Here is a 23,194-nt window from a genome sequence, read left to right on the forward strand (position 1 = left end):
TTCCACAATGTTGCCCAGGCTGATCTCAAACTCCTAGGCTCAAGCAATCCTCCCACCCAGACTATTACCAATTGGCCAATTACCAATTACATACATACCATACATATGTATATATATTATATATACACACACATACACATGTAATTATACAAACACATACATTTATACATACATACTAGAATGATCAACTCATTTCACTTTGCCTAGGACATTCCTAGTTTTAGCACTAAAAGTCCCACATCCCGGGAAACCCCTCAGTCCCAGGCAAACTGTTACAGCTGGTTACACACACATACACACTTCTTTTTTATTTTGAGACAAAGTCTCGCTCTTGTCTCCCAGGCTGGAGTGCAGTGGTGCGATTTCGGCTCACTGCAACCTCCGCCTCCCGGGTTCAAGCAATTATCCTGCCTCAGCCTCCCAAGTAGCGGGGATTACAGGTGCCTGCCACCATGCCTGGCTAATTTTTGTACTTTTAGCAGAAACAGGGTTTCACCAGGTTGGCCAGGCTGGTCTCAAACTCCTCTCCTCAGGTGATCCACCCAACTCGGCCTCCCAAAGTGCTGGGATTACAAGCGTGAGCCTCCGCGCCCGGCCACCACATACACTTCTTAAAAAATAAAATTGTAATCATTTTCTACATGCTGTTTTAAAACCTAAACTCCTTACTTAAAAATATATTGTAGCCAGGTGGGCATGTCCCTATAGTTTTCGTTTTTTTTTTTTAGACATGTGGTTTCGCCATTTTGCCCAGGCTGGTCTCAAACTTCTGGGTTCAAGTGACCTGCCTGCCTCTGCCTCTCAAAGTGTTGGGATTATAGGCATGAGGCACCACTCCCAGCCCAGTTCCACTATTTTAAATTGCCTTTGGTTCTAAAATTAACAAAGGCCAAAACAGCATGAAAAAAAAAATCACACACAAAGTGCAGACTGCAGCCCTCAAGGAGAGCCAGGCCCTACTTTAATTTACCATTTATTACCAAAGTTATTAAAAGAAAAAGAAAGTCAGGCTGGGTATGATGGCTCAGACCTGTAATTCCAGCACTTTGGGAGGTGAGGCCAAGGGAGGCAGATCACTTGAGGTCAGGAGTTTGAGACCAGCCTGGTCAACACGGTGAAACCCCGTCTCTACCAAAAATACAAAAATTAGCCAGGTATGGTGAAGCACCCCTGTAATCTCAGCTACTCAGGAGGCTGAGGCAGGAGAATCGCTTGAACCCAGGAGGTGGAGGTTACAGTGTGCTGAGATTGCGCCACTGCATTGTAGCCTGGGCAACAGAGTGAGAGTCCGTCTCAAAAAAAAAAAAGTCCCATTCTCACTTTCAGACACCTGTGCTGCTCTGCTGTGCATGACCGTAGGTGAAGAAACCCAGAAAGAACTGAACTGAGCAACCTCTCTCCATTCGGCCTATAACCACAGGCAGAGTGACTCATTATACTCGAAAAGTCATTAAATCAGCTGGGCACGGTGGCTCATGCCTGTAATCCTAAAACTTTGAGAGGCTGGGATGGGCAGATCACTTGAGCCCAGGAGTTTGGGACCAGGCTGAGCAACACAGAAAGACCCTGTCTTGGAAAAAAACAAAAGGCAAAACATTAAATCCTTACCTTTTTAATTCATTTACAATTGATTTATGAACTTCCATTGCAATTTTGCCATCCGAGTGTGTTTTGAGTTCTCGGCATTTGGCACGTAAAATCTCCAGCTGTTCCCTGTTCTCCACCAGCTCCTTTTCCTGGCCTTGGGTTTTCGTCTCCAGGAGCATTAGTTGTTTAGTCAGCCTAGAAACTGAAAATCAAAAGAGAAGGATAAAAACTTGGCACAGAAGACCTCATAAAACACAATTATTGGCTATTAGGAAATACTAATGAAAGTCAGCTGATAAAAATGACCTTTTAAAGATCTTCTGGGCTGGGCGTGATGGCTCACACCTGTCCCAGCACTTTGGGAGGCTGAAGCAGGTGGATCACGAGGTCAGGAGTTCAAGACCAGCCTGGTCAAGTTGGTGAAACCCTGTCTCTACTAAAAATACAAAAATTAGCCAGGCGTGATGGTGGGTGCTTGTAATCCCAGCTACTCAGGAGGCTGAGGCACGAGAAACACTTGAACTCAGGAGGCAAAGGCTGCAGTGAGCTGAGATCATGCCACCGCACTCTAGCCTTGCCAACAGAATGAGACTCTCTCAGAAAAAAAAAAAAAAAGATCTTTTGGAGTGTTATAAATTAACACCAAAGGCTTTGTCCTTACAAATTACTGTCCCTACTGGGCACAGTGACTCATACCTGTAAACCCAGCCCTTTGGGAGGCTGAGGGGAGGATTACTTGGGGTCAGGAGTTTCAGACCAGCCTGGGTAACATAGTGAAACCCCATCTCTACATAAAAATTTAAAAATAAGCAGGGCATGGTGACATGCGTCTGTGGTCCCAGATATCCGGGAGGTTGAGGCAGGAGGTCTGCTTTAGCCCAGGAGTTCAAGACTACAGTGAGCCGTGACTGGGCCACCGCACTCCAGCCTGGATGACACAGTGAGACTTTGTCTCCAAAAACAAAAACCAAAAAAGCCAAAAGAAATTACTATCTCTACATTAAGCACTCACTAAATATATACTTTTAAAAATAAAATCCACTATAATATTTTACCAAAAATGATTCCAGTCTTCAACTAACTGACTTTCCTAAGACTGAAGCCTTAAATCACACACGAGTATGCAAGCATATGTCATAACATTGTCCCTAAAGCTACAAGATTTTCAGGATTTTTAAGGACATCAAACATGGTTAAACTAAGAACTGGATTTATTATTTTCCTTGCCTTTCCTCATTAAACTTTTATTTTATGTCCTGTATCTAAAGTAAGTCATAAATATTTTCATCCTGTGTTACATAGTTGTATGTAATAAGACATTTCCTGAGCATCTGCTGACACTAGCACTTAGAGGTATTTATTGTAGCATAAAACTGTACATCTCTCTACTCTATGAAAATATCTAACTGGTGACTGGGCATAGTGGCTCACGCCTGCAATCCTAGCATTTTGGGAGGCCAAGGTGGGTGGATCACTTGAGGTCAGGAGTTCAAGACCAGCATGGCCAACATGGTGAAACCCCCTCTACTGAAAATACAAAAATTAGCTGCGAGTGGTGGCACGTGACTGTAATCCCAGCTACCCGGGAGGCTGAGACAGGAGAATCACTGGAACCTGGAAGGCAGAGGTTGCAGTGAGTCTAGATCATGCCACTCTACTCCAGTCTGGGCAACAGAGTGAGACTGTCTCAAAACAAGAAAAAAAAAAAAGAAAATATCTAATTGGTCAAAGTGAATGGCTGTTTCTGGGCAATGGGAAAACAGCACAGGCAACTCACTGAATCATACAGGTCAAAAGGTTTTCCCTGCCCCATGTGACCAGAAATCCTCTTTCTGTTCAGATCTGGTATGTTCAAGAAAATTAAGCTCAGTAAATAGGAAACTAATGTCATCCCTAACCCTGAAAACAAAGATAAGAGGCTCCACAACTCTGTTCCCCTCTCCCCTTAACAATGCCAGAGTAAAGGCAAATACTCCTGGGCCACACAGGTCTCAGGAGAAATCACAGGGAGGAAAGTCCTGTGTACCTCTCTGGGAGATGCTCTCATCTTTAAACACAACCTGGTTCTCAGAAACAGGAAGTGCTAGCCCCGCAACTGCAGCAACAGCAGGGGCTGCTCATGGACCTGCCATGGCGTGGAAGGGGCTGCCATTCCAAAAGCAGCTGGAGAGGGGAAAACCTCCATCTGCTTCTTGGGGTGCCACGGCCTCATGCAAGATGACTTGTGCTTCAGTTTCCCAGCCTATGCCATTCTTCACTAGGAAAGAAAAATCAGTAAAACAAAGGGAAAAAATGCCACTATCTTTTGTACTCATACATTGTGGTTTTAAAGCAGAAGCGATGACTCTTAGCCTGGCCTCCTTACAGTTGTGTACTGTCACAGACCGTGAAGCTCCTAGGGGTTGGGAGAGTGCATGGGAAGGCACGGGAAGAGGGATGCTCTCGGAAGGCGTCTGACAGAGATCTAATCTGCAGAGCTGTCGCCTCCCATGCCCGCAGCACTGAAGGAAGGAAGGACACAGGGGAACTGTTTAGAACGTGAACAGTTCTGCTTATTTACTCATCCAACAAACATCTGGGAAGAGACCCTGTGTTATTTCAGATGTTTACCTCGCATGATCTTTCCCATTTCTAAGGTACTATTTTACCCCAAAACCAGTTCTGCTGAGTCTAGCACTATCCCTGCGAGTGATTTACAAACCCGTGGGATGATGAGAGACACTGTGGAGTATGAAAAAGCTATCTATGCATTGAGGGTAATGACGTGAAAGGTTATAAACAGCCACATTTCAGTTAAGAATGTAAAACACAGCCGGGCGCGGTGGCTCAAGCCTGTTATCCCAGCACTTTGGGAGGCCGAGACGGGCGGATCACGAGGTCAGGAGATCGAGACCATCCTGGCTAACACGGTGAAACCCCGTCTCTACTAAAAATACAAAAACTAGCCGGGCGAGGTGGCGGCGCCTGTAGTCCCAGCTACTCGGGAGGCTGAGGCAGGAGAATGGCGTAAACCCGGGAGGCGGAGCTTGCAGTAAGCTGAGATCCGGCCACTGCACTCCAGGCCGGGTGACAGAGCGAGACTCCGCCTCAAAAAAAAAAAAAAAAAAAAGAATGTAAAACACGACTTCTCTCATTTTCAATTGGGGCCCCCAGCAGGAGGGAGATAGAAGGGTAAAATGACAATAGTGACATCACTGCATGGCCAGTCCTCGCTGGAAGGACCTCACCTTCTTGGAGGTGCTCCTGGTGGCTGTCCTTGGCTTTCCTTTGCTGAATCTCCAACTGCTCCAGCAACAACTTGTTTTCCTCTAAAACCAGTTTTGCTTGAGTCTGAAGCTGACGCCTGCAATTGATTTACAAGATGAAATACTGTGATTCAGGTGCTGAATGGTTACAGAAACACTCTGGAATCTAAAAGGAGGCAATGGGTGCATTATAGGTAATGAATATCAAGCCATGTCTCCATGTTAAACATATTAACACAGCAGCAAATCCTGCCATTTGCAGTCAGTTGGGGAAGGACAGCCGCGAGTCTGAATTACGGACTGCTTCAGAAACGCTTTCAGATGTAGAATTTCAAACATGTACAGAAGTAAAGAGGATAGAGTAGGAGACTCACATGTGCACAGTACCCAGCTTGAATAGTCACTAAATGGCTGATGAGGTTTCATATGTATAAACCTCCAGTCCTGCCACCCACTATATTATTCCGAAGCCCATATGGAACATATTTAAAGAATTTAGTAAGTTCCCATTTTAATTTTAAAATACTCCTTTGTAATCAGTAGCATATTTGCAAAAAAAAAAAAAAAAAAAGACTCTGTTAGCAGACTTTGAAATGGTTTCTTAGAACTGTATGAATCTGCCCCAGCCTTCCTCTCAGGCACAAGCAAATCCTCTCCTTCCAGTGCAATGTAAACTCCAGCCCAGCTCAGTCCTCAAGATCACAAATTCTGATTGCTGAAGGGACCTTAGAAATCATCTAGTGAAATGTTGACCACCCAAAGTACACTGGGTGGTAAGTTTACTTACTAAAGCAGTAAACAATCTCGATTTTCCACTTGAAACCCTAAAGGTAAGGAGGAGGAAGGAAACAGACAAGATGAAAGGAGTCAGGCTGTAACAATGGTGTGGCCCCAACAGTGGCTATGCACTGACTGGCTCCTGAGCACTGTGGGGGTGTCTCTTGCCTGCTACCAGCACCCATGGAGTGGGCTGCCATGCTGTCAGGAGGGGGCTCACCCAAAACTGGTCTGTGCTAGCCTCCTCATTCCCGCCACAAACTGGGCAGCTCCACGATGGTCTGTTTTATGTTTTAGACTTATTTATTTATTTATTTACTTATTTATTTATTGAGAGATAGGGTCTCATTCTGTTGCCCAGGCTGGAGTGCAGTGGTGAGATCTTGGCGCACTACAACCTCCACCTCGGCTTCCTGAGTATCTGGGATTACAGGCATGCATCACCACACCAAGCTAATTTTTGTATTCGTATTTTTTGGTAGAGACAGGGTTTCTCCATGTTGGCCAGCCTGGTCTCAAACTCCTGACCTCAGGTGACCCACTCGCCTCGGCCTCCCAAAGTGCAGGGATCACAGGCGTGAGCCACCATGCCCGGCTGCGTTTTGGACTAATTTATAAGACTTTTTCTTTATTTGTTCATTCCTTCCTTTCTCCCTCCCTGCATTCATTTTATTTTTTATTTTTTAGAAACAAGGTCTTGCTCTGTCACCCAGGCAGGACAGGAGTACAGTGGCACCATCAGAGCTCACTGTGGCCTTGAATTCCTGGACTTAACAGATCCTCCTGCCTCAGCCTTCTGACTAGCTAGGACTACAGTGCATGCCATCATGCCCAGCTAATTTTTAATTGTTGTGTTTTTGTTTTTGTTTTGTTTTTGAGACAAGATCTTATTCTGTCACTTAGGCTGGTGCACAGTGGTGTGATCATAGCTCACTGTAGCCCCGAACTCCTGGCCCCAAGTGCTCCTCCCACCTCAGCCTCCCAAAGCATTAGGATTACAGGGGTGAACCACTGAGCCTGAGCCATTTCTTTTTAAAATGAAAGGGATTGATCCCCCATTCCTAAAAAAAAGTTCAAAATCTCAGATTTGGTTCAACACTCCCTCTTATTTTGTTTTATTTATTTATTTTATTATTATTTGAGACAGGGCCTCACTCTGTTACCCAGGCTGGAGTACAGTGGCACGATCTAGGCTCACTGCAGCCTCCGCCTCCTGGGCTCAAGTGATTCTCTCGCCTCAGCCTCCCGAGTAGCTGGGATTACAGGCATGCGCCACCATGTCTGGCTAATTTTTATATTTTTAGTAGAGAAGCAGTTTCACCATGTTGGCCACACTGGTCTCAAACTCTTGGCCTCAACTGATCCTCCCGCCTCAACCTCCCAAAGTGCTGGGATTATAGGCATGAGTCACTGCGTCCAGCCTCCCTCTTATTTTATAGAGAAAGAAACAGACCCATTAAGCCTGAGGTTAGCCAGTGATTCAGGGGAAGTTAGGAAAAGAAACATACAAACTTTACTTGCAGCCCAGAAGTTCATTGAGAAATTACTGGCAACCAAGCAGAAAGCGTCTGCTGGGCCAGGTGTGGTGGTTCATGCCTATAATCCCAGCACTTTGGGAGGCCGAGGCAGGTGGATCACCTGAGGTCAGGAGTTGGAGACTAGCCTGTCCAACGTGGTGAAACGTCATCTCTACTAAAAATCCAAAAAAAAATTAGCCAGGCATAGTGGTGGGCGCCTGTAATCCCAGGTACTCGGGAGGCTGAGGCAGGAGAATCACTTGAACCCGGGAGGTGGAGGTTGCAGTGAGTCGAGATCACGCTACTGCACTCTAGCCTGGACGGCAGAGCAAGACTTTGTCTCAAAAAAATAAGAAAAAAAGAAAGAAAGCGTCTGCTGAAGTGTGAAGTCTATGTACCAAGTGCTGCATGCAGGTTTAGCAGCCGTGCATGTGTGTAGGTACTGAGAGCAGCAAGGAGCTCTGCCCACCAAGTGTGATGCTCCAGAGCCCAGAGACCCTCCTGCAGCTTGAGGGCAGTGAATTCAAAGAATTGCTCAGGGAGGCCCTGAGCAAGCCTGATGCTCTCCCCACGCTGGTGTGGGCCATCATGCTAGAGCAAAGGGCAGATTTCAAATCCCGACAAACACAGGATTGGGGAACACTGCGGGGCTGTGGATTTGAAAGCAAGGCCTGCCTTTCTTTCCTTTGTTTCATTGAATTTAGTTTAAGGAAATGCAGACAAGTTGGATTTGTAGCTATATACAAGGCTAGGGAAGGAACATGGGGTTCCAGAATCTGACAAGATCTCTTGAGCCCCTTGAAAGCATTTGAAAGCAGGGCCTGCCTTTCTTTCCTGTGTTTCGTTGATTTTATTTTAAGGAAACACAGACAAGTTGGATTTGTGGCCATATACAAGGCTAGGGAAGGAATCTGGGGTTCCAGAATCTGACGAGGTCTCTTGAGCCCCAGCCTGGCTAAGTTGCTTTCCAGGCCACTGTTCAAGGAGGGTGTGAGGGGAGACACACTAGGAACCCTGACGGAAGAAAATCCAAGCTCAGCCAGGGAGGTCACAGAGCACCAAGACCCAGGAGTTGCCTGGGCCAGTCCCACCTGACGCATCAGTGACTACAAAATCAGGAAGAGCCAATGATAAGAGTGCTGTTGACTCAATTCCAGATTTCTAAACATCACATATAGAAAATACTTCATTTTTTTCCAGTGATGTTAAGGCATTTGAAAACACTAAATATAACATACCTACTCAAAGTGAGTAATTTTTGTTTTCTTAGTCCTGCCTAGATATTGCTTTTAGGCTTTTCAAGACATATACTTTCTCTAATTCAGTTAATAGGCATTTGCTGTTGCTGTGCTAGATGCCAGGCCACACACAAAAATGAGTAGGACACTGGTTCCTGCCCTTGCGGAGTTCACAAAGGAGAAGATGGAGGCAGATGTGGAGGCAGACAGGATAGGCAGGCACAGTGTGGCAGGTACTGGGACAGGGCATGTGTTTAGGGGTACATCAGAACTGGAGACAAGGGGCCGGGTGCAGTGGCTCATGCCTGCAATGCCAGCACTTTGGGAGGCCAAGACGGGAGGATCACTGGAGCCCAAGAGTTTGAGACCAGCTTGGGTAACATAGTGAGACTCTGTCTCTATGAAAAATTTTAAAAATGGCTGGGCATGGTAGGGCACACCTGTAGTCCCAGCTACTTGGGAGGTTGAGGTGGGAGGATGGCTTGAGCCCAGGAGGTTGAGGCTGCAGTGAGCTATGACAGAGCCACTGAACTCCAGCCTGGGTGACAGAGTGAGACCCTAACTCTAAAACAACTTAAGAAACAGAGACGCCGGGCACGATGGCTCATGCCTATAATCCCAGCATTTTGGGAGGCCAAGGCAGGCAGATCACATGAGGTCAGGAGTTCGAGACCAGCCTGGCCAACATGGTGAAACCCCACCTCTACTAAAAATACAAAAATTAGCTGGGCATGGGGGCAAGTACCTGTAATCCCAGCTACTCAGGAGGCTGAGGCAGGAGAATTGCTTGAACCCGGGAGGCAGATGTCGCAGTGAGCCGAGATCACGCCACTGCACTCCAGCCTGGGCAACATAGCGAGACTCTGTCTCTAAAAGAAAAGAAAAGAAAAGGGAGAGGAGAAGAGAGGAGAAGAGAGGAGAGGAGAGGAGAGGAGAGGAGAGGAGAGAAGAGAAGAGAAGAGAAGAGAAGAGAAGAGAAGAGAAGAGAAGAGAAGAGAAGAGAAGAGAAGAGAGAAGAGAGAAGGGAAGAGAAACAGAGACAAGGGAGCAATAATGGCCTCTCCTGAAGGCAGCACTATAGACAAGCGCCATTCCAGTAGGACCCTAGAGGGTGAGCAGTGCACAGGGGCTTTCGGAGGAAGGACAGGTTGGAAGTGGGGCAACCTCAGTTGTCAGGGAATCTGCCAGGGCAGGGCAGATGGGAGCTGGTCATGCAAGCCTCATGAGCTTTCTGTTTTGGGAGGCCATTTTGAGCTTTCCATTCTCAAACCCTGGGAGCCATCGTTGGGGCCTAAGAAGGGACAAGACTCTCCAGGTCTGAGATGGAAAAATCACCCTAGAAAAATACCACCTCAGAAAATAAAAGCAGAAAGCAACTATATTTCAGGTTTGAGAACCTACTTAGAATTTTAAAAGTCATCTTTAAAATATAAGTTTAGAATAATTTATTAGGGTTTTATTCATTTTATTAATTTCTTAGACACTCTCCCTTAAAATATTTTAGTTAAGAATGTAATTATGTATTTGATAATTTTATAACATATTTTCTTATTATCATTTGTTTTAAGTTAGCAAAAGAGCAGAAACACAATGCCACTTGCCATTCCTCACTGGTAACAGCACTACTCTTATTTAACTCTTGGTGCAATTCTTCATTTTCTTTCACCACTTCTTGGACTCGCATCCTAAACATTCTCATTTCCTCCTGAAATAAAATGCACGTAAATTATAACACACACATACCCACGCATCTATATTCCTCAGTTCTGGTGCTGCTGCGGTGGCTAAAATCAAATGGTAACAGCCATTTAGCAAGGTCTCACAATAGGCCAACCTTCAACTCTCGGTACCAGCACAGGTGGTGCCTGCTCTCAGGGAGCCTACAGTCTAGTGAGAAAGCACTAGGACCAAATGCAAGGCCAAGTACAAGAGGCAAAGAACCTGGGCTTTCAATATTGGATTCCTAATTTGCTAACATTGTTCTCTAGCTGCCGAATAATGATAGAAAAGGCAGAGATGCCCATCAACACTGACATTTTTCCTTTTTTTAAAGATGCAGGATAATAAATTGGAGGTTTTTAATACAAAAAATAAGATCTTTTCATCCTTAATTAAAGCTAGATTTGGTGGGGAAGGGGTTAGTTAGTGTGGGAGTTGAAGGAAGCTCTTAATTTTTTTTTTTTTTTTTTTATACAGGGTCTTGCTTTGTCGCCCAGGCTAGAGTGCAGTAGTGCAATCATGGCTCACTGCAGCCTCAACCTCCTAGGCTCAAGTGATCCTTCCACCTCAGCTTACCAAGTATCTGTGCCACCACGCATGGCTAATTTTTGTATTTTGTATATAGACAAGGTTTCGCCATGTTACTCAAGGCTGCTTTTGAACTCCTAGGCTCAAGCAATCTTCTTGCCTCAGCCTCCCAAAATGCTGGGATTAGAGGCATGAGCCACCACGTCCAGCCAAGGCTATTAGTTTTGTCCATGACAACCATGAGAAAGTGTCTTACTAGGGTCATCAGTCTGCAGAGCTTAACTGGCCATTAGCCGCAACACGAGGTCTGTCGCTGGGCCGGTTTTGATGCCTAACAGTCTATGTCTGTTTCAGCTCCCAACAGTCTGTGACACTTCAGCTGAGCCTCTGCCATCAGGCCTTTTCCAGTTTCTGTGTCCTGCACTGTCCTTTGGTGAGAATCTGAGGTGCCAATATTTACTCTGGTGTGCCTCTAAAATATTCTACTGCCAGCTGTCAGATGTTTATGCTTACACTCTTTTAAGTTAAAGCAGCACTACCAAGTAACTTCTCCTTTCATCCCTCCACCCAGACACACTCACTCACTGCTGGCAGTCCATGTGACTTTTTTGGAACAGGGGTCAGGCAAACTAAAGTGTGCAAACCAGCTGGCTGTTTTTATAAAGTTTTATTGGAACATGGCCTCGCCCATTATTTACATGTTATCCTCAGCTGCTTTCATGGTGCAACAGCAGGGCTCAGCAGGAGCAAACAGAAACTGCATGGCCTCCAAAGCCTAAAGTACTTATTAACTTGCCCTTTACAGAAAGTGTGTGCTGACCCTGATTTAGAAGGAGCACCAAAATAATAATATTATTAGTTATTAGGACTGTTATATACTCAATTAGTACAAGATTCATTCATGCTCTTAGAAAATTAAACATCCAACACTAAGTCTAAATGAAAAGGATTAAAATTCCTTTCCATGGGACATGGACATGGGACAGCATCACTGACGAGAAACAAGCTGGGAGCCTCTTAAAGGACCCTCCCAGCTCAGGATCCCAGAACAACCAACATTTCTTTCACTGGATCCTTCCAATTTCAGGGATCTATGTGGACACTTAAATGAGGAACCCAGAGGAATGCAGGAGGCACAGGAAGCCTCTCCAACACCCGCACAGGCTTGGCCTCCTGCGGTTAGAATGAGCTCCACTGCCAAAAGCCATTCCCACAAAACGGCGGTGGACAAGGCAGAAATGGATAAAAACCTCACTTCTTCTCCATTTCCAACAGCTCAGCAATCGGACTTCCCTAGGGTCAGCTCATCCTAGAATTAAGAAGCATCTAAGTTTGTCTAAAACATCTCCAGCCTTTCCTTCCCATGTGTGCCCAAATAGCCCTTCTTTTTTGTTTTGTTTTTGAGACGGAATCTCACCCCGTCACCAGGCTGGAGTGCAGTGATGCAATGCCAGCTCACTGCAACCTCCAACTCCCCGGTTCGAGCCATTCTCCTGCCTCAGCCTCCCAAAGAGCTGGGATTACAGGCACGTGCCACCACACCAGCTAATTTTTGTATTTTTAATAGAGACAGGGTTTCACCATGTTGGCCAGGATGGTCTCGATCTCCTGACCTCGTGTGATCCACCCACCTTGGCCTCCCAAAGTGCTGAGATTACAGGCATGAGTCACAGTGCCCAGCACAAATGGCCCTTCTAATGGTGGCGTTTGCAGCTGCAGAGTACCAGAAAGAAGCGCTTCCCCACTGCTGTCTTCCCTGCATCCCCAGATCTCAGCCCATATGGGCTGGCTGTCCAGAAAGCCATGGCTTCTCATGCAGCACTGCTCTGACCCTCCATAATTCTCCCCTCACTCCCTATCCACCCCTTCTGCTCTGCCAATCACTCCCTTACTTCCTCCCCTCTTCCTTCTTTCCCTCCCTCCCTCCATCCCACCCTGCCACACTCCTTCCTTCCTCTTTTCTGTCGTCTAATAAACATTTGATTATCTATCATATGCTGGGTATACCTACATTCAAAATGTTTCTATAAAATTTGAAGCAGTCCTATATTTTATAAATCTTGTCTCTTCTGAGACATTTGCCAGCCTACCTTGAGGGTGGCATTGAGCTCGTCCTTCTCTTTCATTATATCTTCATAAGCCAGCAACAATGGTGACAGGTACTTTACATTCAACTGAAGATAGACAGTAAAAGAAGGTTAATATAGGCCAGCCACAGTGGCTCATGACTGTAATTCTAGCACTTTGGGAGGCCGAGGCGGTGGATCACGAGGTCAGGAGATCGAGACCATCCTGACTAACACGGTGAAAACCCGTCTCTACTAAAAATACAAAACATTAGCCGGGCGTGGTGGCGGGCGCCTGTAGTCCCAGCTACTCATGAGGCTGAGGCAGGAGAATGGCGTGAACCCGGGAGGCAGAGCTTGTAGTGAGCCGAGATCACGCCACTGCACTCCAGCCTGGGCGACAGAGCGAGACTCTGTCTCAAAAAAAAAAAAGGAAAAAAAATAAGAAGGTTAACATATTTCTTACATTTAAACACAACCAGCAAATTTTTAAATGGCAAGAAGTTACACTTTTTTGAAATGGTTTCTTTGGTTGCTGTTGTTATTGTTTTTTAAGGACCCTCCTAGCTCAGGATCCCAGAACAACCAACATTTCTTTTGCTGGATCCTTCCAATTTCAGGGATCTATACGGACACTTAAATGAGGAACCCAGAGGAATGCAGGGGGCATAGGAGGCATCTACAACACCCGCACAGGCTTGGCCTCCTGCGGTTAGAATGAGCTCCGTTGCCCGAAGCTATTCCCACTCTGCCGCCCAGGCTGGAGTGCAGTGGCGTGATCTCAGCTCACTGCAACCTCCACCTCCCGGGTTCAAGTGATTCTCCTGCCTCAGCCTCCCAAGTAGCTGGGACTATAGGCATGCACCATCATGCTCGGCTAATTTTTGTATTTTTAGTAGAGACAGGGTTTCACCATGTTGGCCAGGCTGGTCTTGAGCCCTTGACCTCAAGCGATCCACCCGCCTCAGCCTACCAAAGTGCTGGGATTACAGACATGAGCCACCGTGCCTGGCCTGAAATGGTTTTTAATAGCTATGCAAATACAGCCTGAAAATATGGGCCTGAAATTAAATAACTTCCACTTACCAACCAGGGTGGTATAGGGCCCTTGGATGGGAGGCCTTCAATATTTAAGCTCTAAGAACAAAACAAATATTGAAGACAAGTTAAACCACACTTCTTCTGAAATTTCAAGTCTTAGATGTTCTTAATCTAGACTGGGCATTGCCCATCTATGCATTTATCTGTCTATCCATCTGCCTACCCACCCACCTGCCCACCAACCCATCCATCCATCCATCCATCCATCCATCCATCCATCCATCCACCCACCCACTCTCCCATATACCCTCCCATCTATCTATCTCTATGTATGTATGTATACATGAGAGAAATATTTTTTCTGAAATGTTTGAGAGTAAGTTGCAGATATAATGCCCCTTTTCCTCTAAATACTTGTATTTCCTAAAAACAAAAACGTTAATATACTTAACCACAGTACTGTCATGAAAATCAGGAAATCAACACTGATAATAATATTTTCATATATATATACATATATATGTGTGTATATATTACTGCTCCTTGCAGAGCAGGGGTACCCCATAGGCAGTGTGCCTAGAGTAGCCTATAATACTATTTTGTAACCTAACCTATAAGTTATCTTCAAATTTCATCTATTTTCCCACTAATGTTCTTTTCTGATCAAGGATCCAGTTCAGGGTCACATGTTGCATTTAGCTGTCAAGTCTTTTATGTCCTTTTTTTTTTTTTTTTTGAGACAGGGTCTCATTCCATCACCCAGACTGGAGTGCAGTGGTGAGATCACGGCTCACTGCAACTTCTGCCTCCTGGGCTCAAGCAATCCTCCCACCTTAGCCTCCTGAGCAGCTCAGACTACAGGCACATGCCACCATACCTGGCTAATTTTTGTATTTTTTGTAGAAATGGGGTTTCACCATGTTGCCCAGGCTTCTCTTGAACTCCTGGGCTGAAGTGATCCTCCTGCCTCAGCTTCCCACAGTGTTGGGACTGCAAGTATGAGCCAGCACACCTGGCCCTTTTTGTTTTGTTTTGTTTTTTGTTTTTTTGAGACAGAGTCTCACTCTGTCACACAGGCTGGAGTACAGCGGTATGATCTTGGCTCACTGTAACCTCTGCCTCCCAGGTTCAAGAGATTCTCATGCCTTAGCCTCCCCGAGTAGCTGGGACTACAGGTGTGTGTGCCACCACACTTGGCTAATTTTTGTATTTTTAGTAGAAGCAGGGTTTCACCATATTGGCCAGGCTTGTCTTGAACTCCTGACCTCAAGTGATCTGCCCGCCTCAGCCTCCCAAAGTGCTGGGATTATAGGTGTGAGTCACTGCATCTGGCCTCCAGCCCTTTTTAGTCTTTTAAAATCTGGAACATATCTAGTGACTGTTTTCATTGGATATGGAACTTTTTAATGTCACATTGTTGAGTGTCTGGATTTTGTTATCTTCCTTTAATGAGTACTGGTTTCTTTTCCTTCCTCCCTTCCTTCCTTCCTCCCTCCTTTCTCTTTCTCTCTCTCTCTCTCTTTCAGCTCCTAAGTTGTGTGGATCACCTTCATACTTCTGAGGCTTGTTTTTTCACCCTGGTCATGGTAGGTCTGTAGTAACCTTTCCTAAAAAGCTCTTTGAGCCGTACCCCTTGGGCATAGCCCTCCTGTGCTCTTGACTCAATGCAAGGTCTCTCCATTGCAGCTGGGCAGAACTTGAAGGTTCCCAGTGCTGTGTGAGCTCTGAGAACCATGCAGCTCACAGCTCCCTGTTCTTATTTTCTGCCCAGTCTCTTGGAGTCTCATCCTACACATGTGCAGGGTGGTATTCCACAAGACTCCAAGGAGCCCCATGCAGATTTATGTAAGTAGCTCTTTCTCTCCAGGACTCCCTTCTTTCTGGTACTCTTGCCGTACAAATTCTAGTCTCCTCAGCTTCCCCAGACTCTCATCTCTGTTGAACTCAGGGAAGGGCTCAGCTCCAGCCCTTCCTCCCTGCTCTGTGATCTGAGACTGCCTCCTGACAGAAAGCAGATCACAGGCTCATCTATTTATCCTGCTGCTCTCGAGGGTCATAGGCCGGTACTGCCTGCTGTTTGACATCTCTAAACATTTGCATTACATATTCTGTCTGGTTTTCCATTTGTTTACAGCAGGAGGGAAAATCTGGTACAGAATCAATGGCCTGAACAAAATAATTATTTATTTCACAAAAGCTTTCCAACGTGAACACCTTAGTATCTAGGTAATTACTCACTCACTCTGCAAACGTTGGCAACTCACTAAATCATTATGGATACTGCAACGCAACCCTTGTTTTCAAGGATTATACGACCTAGTAACAGAAATAAATACCACTAACACAAATGAACATGATATACAAAAATAGTATACGGTAGACTGCTACAAGTGCCTTAAGAGTGATTACAAACAAAAGTCTGCAATTGTTTAAAAGAGACAGAGGGCCAGGCATGGTGGCTCATGCCTGTAATTCCAGCACTTTGGGAGGCTAGGGAGGGTGGATCGTTTGAGGTCAGGAGTTCGAGACCAACCTGGCTAACATGGTGAAACTCCATCTCTACTAAAAATACAAAAATTAGCTGGGCGCGGTGGAACACGCCTGTAATCCCAGCCACTCAGGAGGCTGAGAAACAAGAATCACTTGAACCCAGGAGGTAGAGGTTGCAGTGAGCTGAGATCATGCTGCTGCACTCCAGCCTGGGCGACAGAGACTGTGTCTGAAAAAAAAAAAAAAAAAAGACAGAGATCAATCACTTCTGGCTGGGTTGATTAGGGAAGACTGTCATGGAGAACGTGGCATCTGCACGGGGCAGAAGACAACTTGGGAGGAGGCTGTCCCTGGGCCTGTCTACCTGCCCCACGGTCCTGCAGAAGGCCCTGACCTAGCAAGCAGGTTTTGAATTATAGGACCCCAACAACTTTATTTGTTTTTGTTTAAAAGTTAGTATTATGTTAAGTGAAAGAAGTCAGTCACACAAAGTCATGTCTTGTATAATTTCATTTCTATGAAATGTTCAGAATTGGCAAATTAAGAGACATAAAATAGATTAGTGGCTACCAGGGGCTGAGTTGGAGGAAGTGGGCAGCAGGGGAATGTAGGGAGTGATTCCCAACAGGTATGACACTTTTTTTTTTTTTTTTTTTGAGATGGAGTCTCACTCTCTTTGTCACCCAGGCTGGAGTGCAGAGGCATGATCTCGGCTCACTGCAACCTCTGCCTCCCAAGTTCAAGTGATTCTTCTGCCTCAGCCTCCCAAGTAGCTGGAATTACAGGTGCACATGACCACGTCTGGCTAATTTTTTTGTATTTCTAGTATACATGGAGTTTCACCACGTTGGTCAGGCTGGTCTCGAACGCCTGATTTCAAATGATTCGCCCACCTCAGCCTCCCAAAGTGCTGGGATTACAGATGTGAGCTACCATGCCCAGCTGACATTTCTTGATTTAACAAAAGTGCTCTAAAATTGATTGTGGTGATGGTTGCATAATTCTGTGACTACAATAAAAACCACTAAATGGTACACTTTTTAAATGGGTATGAATTGGATGCTACGTGAATTATATCTCAAAGCTGTTACTAAAAAAATAAAAATAAGAGAAATGTAAGCCCTCCTTCAAAAAGCAACTCAGAAGCCCATGAGGCCTGAACTCCCAGGAGCTGCAGGAGAACACCGTGTGCCTCCCCCACCCTCTACCCCAGCAAGAGCCCAGCCAGTAGTGCCTCCCTCTCCTGTATCCACAGTGTTGCTCACATCCTCATAGCCCCAAGCTCTGTAAGAGTAAGGACCTGAGCAGTGGTTCATCTGGCACTCCTCCCAGCATCTCATGCAGTGACCTGCTCAGTGAGAGTGTGTGGAGTTGGACTCTGCAACTATTCTTAGAACTGAAAACTCTGCTTTCCTTTCCAAGTTCATGCACTGACAACAGCTGCAACTTCCAGGAACATGACTGAGAAGGGAGCAGCCGACACAGACTTTCATCCTTTTACTTTTGTTATTTTTTTTTTTTTAAATTTTCGAGACAGGGTCTTGCTCTGTCACCCAGGCCAGAGTGCAGTGGCGTGATCTCAGCTCACTGCACCCTCGACCTCCCATGCTCAAGAGATCCTCTTTTCTCAGCCTCCTGAGTGGCTACAGGCATGCGCCACCACGCTCAGCTAAGTTTTAAAAATCTTTTATTTGTAGAGACTAGGTCTCGCTATGTCGCGCAGGCTGGTCTCAAACTCCAGAGCTCAAGCAATTCTCCAGCCTCAGCCTCTGAAAGTGCTAGGATTACAGGCACGAGCCACCTCGTCCGGCCTCTTTTACTTTGTACACTTCTGTATTGTCTCAATGTTTTACAGTCTTTATTGCCTTTATTATGGGGAAGAAGGGAGGGAAGAAGGCAAAAAGCAGAATGGTTCTTAGAAACATTGTGCCTTGGACAGAGCTTTTCTTACATCAAACTATAATAAATAAGAACCTCTCAAGATTGGAAATCAGTTCAACAGTAAAGGCTAAAAAATCCAAAAAGCTGATTTTCACAATTGGAAACATTACCTCTTCCTTGGACAAATGCCTGAATTTTGTCTGATATCGACTGAGTTCTACATTCAAACGATGGACAGTCATTTTCAATCCATCATTTTCATCCACCAGTTCTTGAGCTTGTTTTCGCAGATAAAGTAATTCAGGTGCAGCCACTAGGGAAAAAAAATTTAGTATTATACTATAAGAAATAATGTCAGATTTATCCAGATTTTATTTAAATTGCAAATCATTTGCTTTTCCTCCCTCTTTCACTCTCAGAGGCAATGAACTGTGTGTGTGTGTGTGTGTGTGTGTGTTGTGTCTCTGTGTGTGTGTGAATGAATAAAAGTTACAACATTTTTAAAACTGAATAGTTAATATGATATTGGAAGTTTGTGGAAGTTTTTGCATGTATAATAAAGTAAAATAAAAGTTTCAAGTTGGAAAGGAATAGTCATGTTTCAGATGACATAAAAATATGTGCTTTGAAAAATCATATAGAATACATGGAAAATGTATTACAGCTAATAACCTTCCCACATAATAGCAATGTCCTATTAGAAAACAAAACAGAAAATAGATCCCACAAGGTAACAGCACAAATAATATACAGTATCTAAAAATAAATGTGCCTAAGATAAGAATTATGCAGGGTCTATATGAAAAAACTGATACCACCTTACTTAAAGCTATATTATTAGTTTTATATAAATAGAAAAAGTATAGAGAAAATATTGGTGAATATTTATATAACTTTAGAGTTAAAAATGACCTAATGCCAAGGGTATAAGTCATAAAAGAAAAACATTTTATAGATTTAGCCCAATTATCAACAAACTAAGAAAATATTACACCTATGACAAAGGGATAAAATCTTTCATATGGAAGGAGTTCCTGCAAATCAATGAAAAGAAGTCAAGTGTCTCAATGTAAAGTGGGCAATTTGGCCATGCACAGTGGCTCATACCTATAAACCCAGCCCTTTGAGCACCTAAGGAGGAAAAATTCTTGAGGTCAGGAGTTTGAGACCAGCCTGGTCAACACAACGAGGCCTCATTGCTATTTAAAAAAAAAAAAAAAAAAAGCTTAGCCAGGCATGATGGCGTTCACCTTTAGTCCCAGCTATTCGGGAGGCTGAGGTGGGAGGATCACTTGAGCCCGGGAGTTCAAGGTTATAGTGAGCTCTGATCATCCCACTGTAGTCCAACCTGGGTGAAAAGAGTGGGATGCCGTCTCTAAAAAACAAATAAAGTGGACAGCTTCACGAAAGAAAAAGAAAATGACGTGCAAAGATATGAAAAAATATTCAGGTTCATCAATAATAAAAGAAATACAAATTAAAATACTATTTCTTTTTTTAACCTATCAAATTAGCAAGGAAAATATAATCATTGATAAGTCTATGGTAAACGAGGAGCTTTTATATGCTTCTCTTGCAGATAAAAACTGAAGTGAAATATATGTAAGCTAAGCATCAAGTTCCAAAAGAAGTATTGGAATTTCTTTGTTTTATTTTTGTAAATTCAGCTTCTTTCCAATCTGAGGAATTTCTTTAGAGTAATAATGACATAGATGAAATCAAATCTCAACAAACGTAAGGATATTAACAAAAAAACCTGAAATATTACAGCATAAATTACCAACACAAATATCATGACATAAAATATTAACTCTCAATTGAGTGAAGTCCTGCTCGTTCCTCTAATAAAGGCACTGTCCGTCCCTACCTTCCTGTGACGACGCCTTCTCAGCCTCTTTGAGTTTTCTCTTCTCTTTTTCTATTTCCTTAAGTTTTAACTGTAGTTCTTTCATTGCTTGTTTCACTGTGTTTAGTTTAAGGGTAAGGCTTTGATTCGTATTGTTTAGGTGCATATTTTCTTCTTTTAATGCCTCAAACTTTTCTCTGGTTATTTCTGTATATCTTTGACGTGCTCTACCAGTTATATCTGAAAAGGTTCAGGGGACAAGTTTTAAAATGTTAATTGATGTTGACAATGTTATATCAAAATCACCTGACTTTGTTCCAAAAACCACATCAGGCCTGGTGCCATGTTCTTTGGTCCCTGGGAAGGGAGTGGCTTGTACAGGAAAGAGTTAGTGGCCTGGTGAGGTCACAGTGGGTGGCAGGAAGAGAAGTACTGAGGGGAGGCCAGAGAGGGAGGCCAGAGCTACAGAAGGCCATGCCAACTGTGATGTGGCATGGTAGGTTCATCGTGCAGGGCAGCAGGAGCCAGCAGGGCTTTCAGGCAGAGGTGTGAGAAGGAAGAGGCTCTGTTCTCGGGTGAATTCCTCAGGCCAGCAGGGAAGAAGGCAGGTTAGGATGAGGCCCAGCCCAACAGCCAAGGGGCAGCACTAGAGTAGGGACAGAAAGAAAGTGACACATGAGAGCAGGACTTAGGGGCTGGTAGCTGGCTGGGTGCAGGCAGTGAGAGAGAAGCAGACCCAGAATGACTGCCCAGGTCTGTGTCTGGCAGATGCTTCCCCAGATGAGGAGCACACTGTGAAGAGCAGGTGGGGACGGAAGACGAGGGGAGGCAGGCTCGGGTTGGGACACAGGCCCAGAGTCCCACAGGCAGCCTCTGCTGGGGAGACTGATGAGTCGCTGGCCTGTTGGCAGCACCTGAAGGCACCAGGGTGAGGAGAAAACAGAGGTCACATAGGACCTTAAGAAGGAACAGCAAGAAAATAGGGTGGAAACCAGCGCTGTTCCATGGGGAGATGTGCTCCAGGAGGTCACAGGAGGTGACGCTCCCATGGGCCCCTGGCCAGTGTACCTCCCAGGTGAGGGAGAGGCAGAAGCAGTTTCCCACACAGGCAAGGGCAGGATGGCTGGTGGCTCCAGAGAACCTGGCCCGACCCCTGACACACACACATCCAATCCCTAACATGTGAAAGGTGAGGCTCAGAAATGGGAAACTCCACAGCTACACGGAAACAAGGGAACCCTGAGAAATCCCAGAGAGAAAACAGTTGAGATGAGACTGAAGATGGATGCCACAGCCTGAAATGTGCCAAGACAGGGTAGCTAGAAAATGGGGGTGGCTCCAGGGATATGCCTTGCCCTGGTAGGAATGGAGACACAAAGTGGCCTAGAAAGAGCCAATGAAGTTAGGCCTGGTGGCTCACATCTGCAATCCCAGCACTTTGGGAAGCTGAGGTAGGAAGACTGCTTGAGGCCAGGAGTTCGAGACCAGCCTGAGCAACATAGCAAGACCCTATCTCTACAAAAAGCAATCAATAAATAAAATTATACTTAAAAAGCAGCAGCTTGAAACAGCTGATGGGCTGTCGAGTTAGATAACCACAGTGGGAATAGCAAGGGGTTAACCCACCCGACCCAGGCAGCAATAGCAGAAATGTGTGCCCCTCCTCAGGCAGAACACACAGGCCCTGAGGGCAGAGAGGCAGGGCAGGCCAGAAGGCTGGAGAAAGCCAGGAGGAAGAGGGGTCCCTACTGATCCCAGCTGGCCTCACATCCTGCCCATCCCCATCAGTCGCTGGAGGCAGCAGTCAGTACAGCCTGGCAGCCTGCTGGCTCTCTCTCTCCAGGCAGGGTGCAGTAAACAGAGGTAGCATCCCCATGCCGGCCACAGGGAATCTCAGGGACCCCAACAGGCATCAAACAGCAGAGCCAGAGAAGCATCAAACAGCAGAGCCAGAGAAGCATCACTGGCAAGTGAGAGAGGAGAAGGGGCTGCAACACAAACCCTAAGACTGGATGTGCACAGTTATGACTTTCAGAGAGATGTAGTCAGTGTCTTACAGAAATCATGGACGTTAACATTTGATCAACAGCATAAACTGAAAGGATGGGCTGAGCCGCAGGATACACATCACGAAGAAGGAATGCACGGCGCAGAAGTTAGAGCCCCAGCAATCGCCCAGAATACAGCACTGAAAATGCTGAGATTGAAAGGGTGCAAATAAAGTCAATCTGACACGGAGGAGACTTAAAACAGGATTTTCAGAGCAGTGACACTGATGGCAGCAGCGGCCCATCTAGAGTGGCCGCCGCACAGACTATCTAGAGCAGGGAGGCGTAGCCCAAGCCTCTTGCTCCATGGAGCAGGCAGGAGCTCCCCCTCCCTGGATGCAGCAGCAGTTGCCCAAGTCCGGCTGCAGACCCGAGAATCTGTGTTCTTGGGGGCCCAAGAAGGCCCCCCCCAGCCCCCACAGGCTAAGAAGTGCCTGATCCCACTGCCTGGCTTCACCGCCCCTTCTGAATTGGCAGGGCAGGAGCTCCCGGGGTGCTGCTACAGTCGCCCTCCCAGGTGCGGGACCTGGGTGTCTCTGCAGTCTGCACCCTCTGGGGCCTGGGAAGGCTCCCATGTCCCCGCAGGCTCACGGATGTTTGCTCTGGCTGCCTGGCCTCTCCCTGCTCCTGGCGCCTGCTCCAGTCTCAGAGCGGGGTTGGAGCGGGGTTGAGGCCAAGCCTGGGCACTGTCACAGCCTGGCCGGGAGTGTGCACACTCAGGGCAGCACTGACACGACAGCACCCTGCCGCCTCAGCCCCCTCCACACTTTGGGCACCCATGAGCGCAGGAGGGAAAGACAGGGGGAGGGGGGATGAGGGTGGTTCTGCACTGGCCTGCAGGTGCCCCTTGGTGCAAATAGCCTGGGTGCCATGAACTGGGCAGCAGGAGGCAGACAGGCTCCTGGGCAGAAGCGGGCAGGTCCACGGTGAGTCCCCACCTTCAGGTTGGGGAGGGCCTGAAGGCTGGGAACCGAGTTGCCCATCCCGTGGGACCATAGTAGGAACTTGTGGTGCCTTTTCCAGGCCCACCCATGGCCACCCATGGACCAAATGGTGCTCACTCCCTCCCTTCTGAGGCCCATAAAAGCCCTGGGCTTAGCCAGAGTAGAGCAGATGGGATGACCAGCTGCAGAAAGGAGTTACCCTCTCTGCTGATAGCTGGAGACATCAGAGGACCAGCAGCAGAGAGGAGCAACCTACTCCGGGGCCTC

General features: G+C 46.1%; 1 protein-coding gene across 1 annotated transcript in view; it reads right to left on the minus strand.

Moving 5' to 3' along the window:
- Positions 1-23,194, minus strand: part of CEP89 (centrosomal protein 89kDa) — a 111,422-nt gene that overhangs the window by 38,525 nt on the left and 49,703 nt on the right. Inside the window, exons 8-14 of the mRNA XM_011947333.1 lie at positions 19,957-20,175; positions 18,260-18,402; positions 13,764-13,814; positions 12,702-12,785; positions 9,966-10,069; positions 4,815-4,930; positions 1,609-1,789 (exon numbers count right to left, since the gene is read on the minus strand). Coding sequence (XP_011802723.1) covers positions 1,609-1,789; positions 4,815-4,930; positions 9,966-10,069; positions 12,702-12,785; positions 13,764-13,814; positions 18,260-18,402; positions 19,957-20,175 — 898 coding nt within the window. The remainder of the gene's footprint in view (positions 1-1,608; positions 1,790-4,814; positions 4,931-9,965; positions 10,070-12,701; positions 12,786-13,763; positions 13,815-18,259; positions 18,403-19,956; positions 20,176-23,194) is intronic.

Source organism: Colobus angolensis, unplaced genomic scaffold (genome assembly GCF_000951035.1).
Source record: "Colobus angolensis palliatus isolate OR3802 unplaced genomic scaffold, Cang.pa_1.0 Scaffold107, whole genome shotgun sequence".
Taxonomy (NCBI): Eukaryota; Metazoa; Chordata; class Mammalia; order Primates; family Cercopithecidae; genus Colobus; species Colobus angolensis.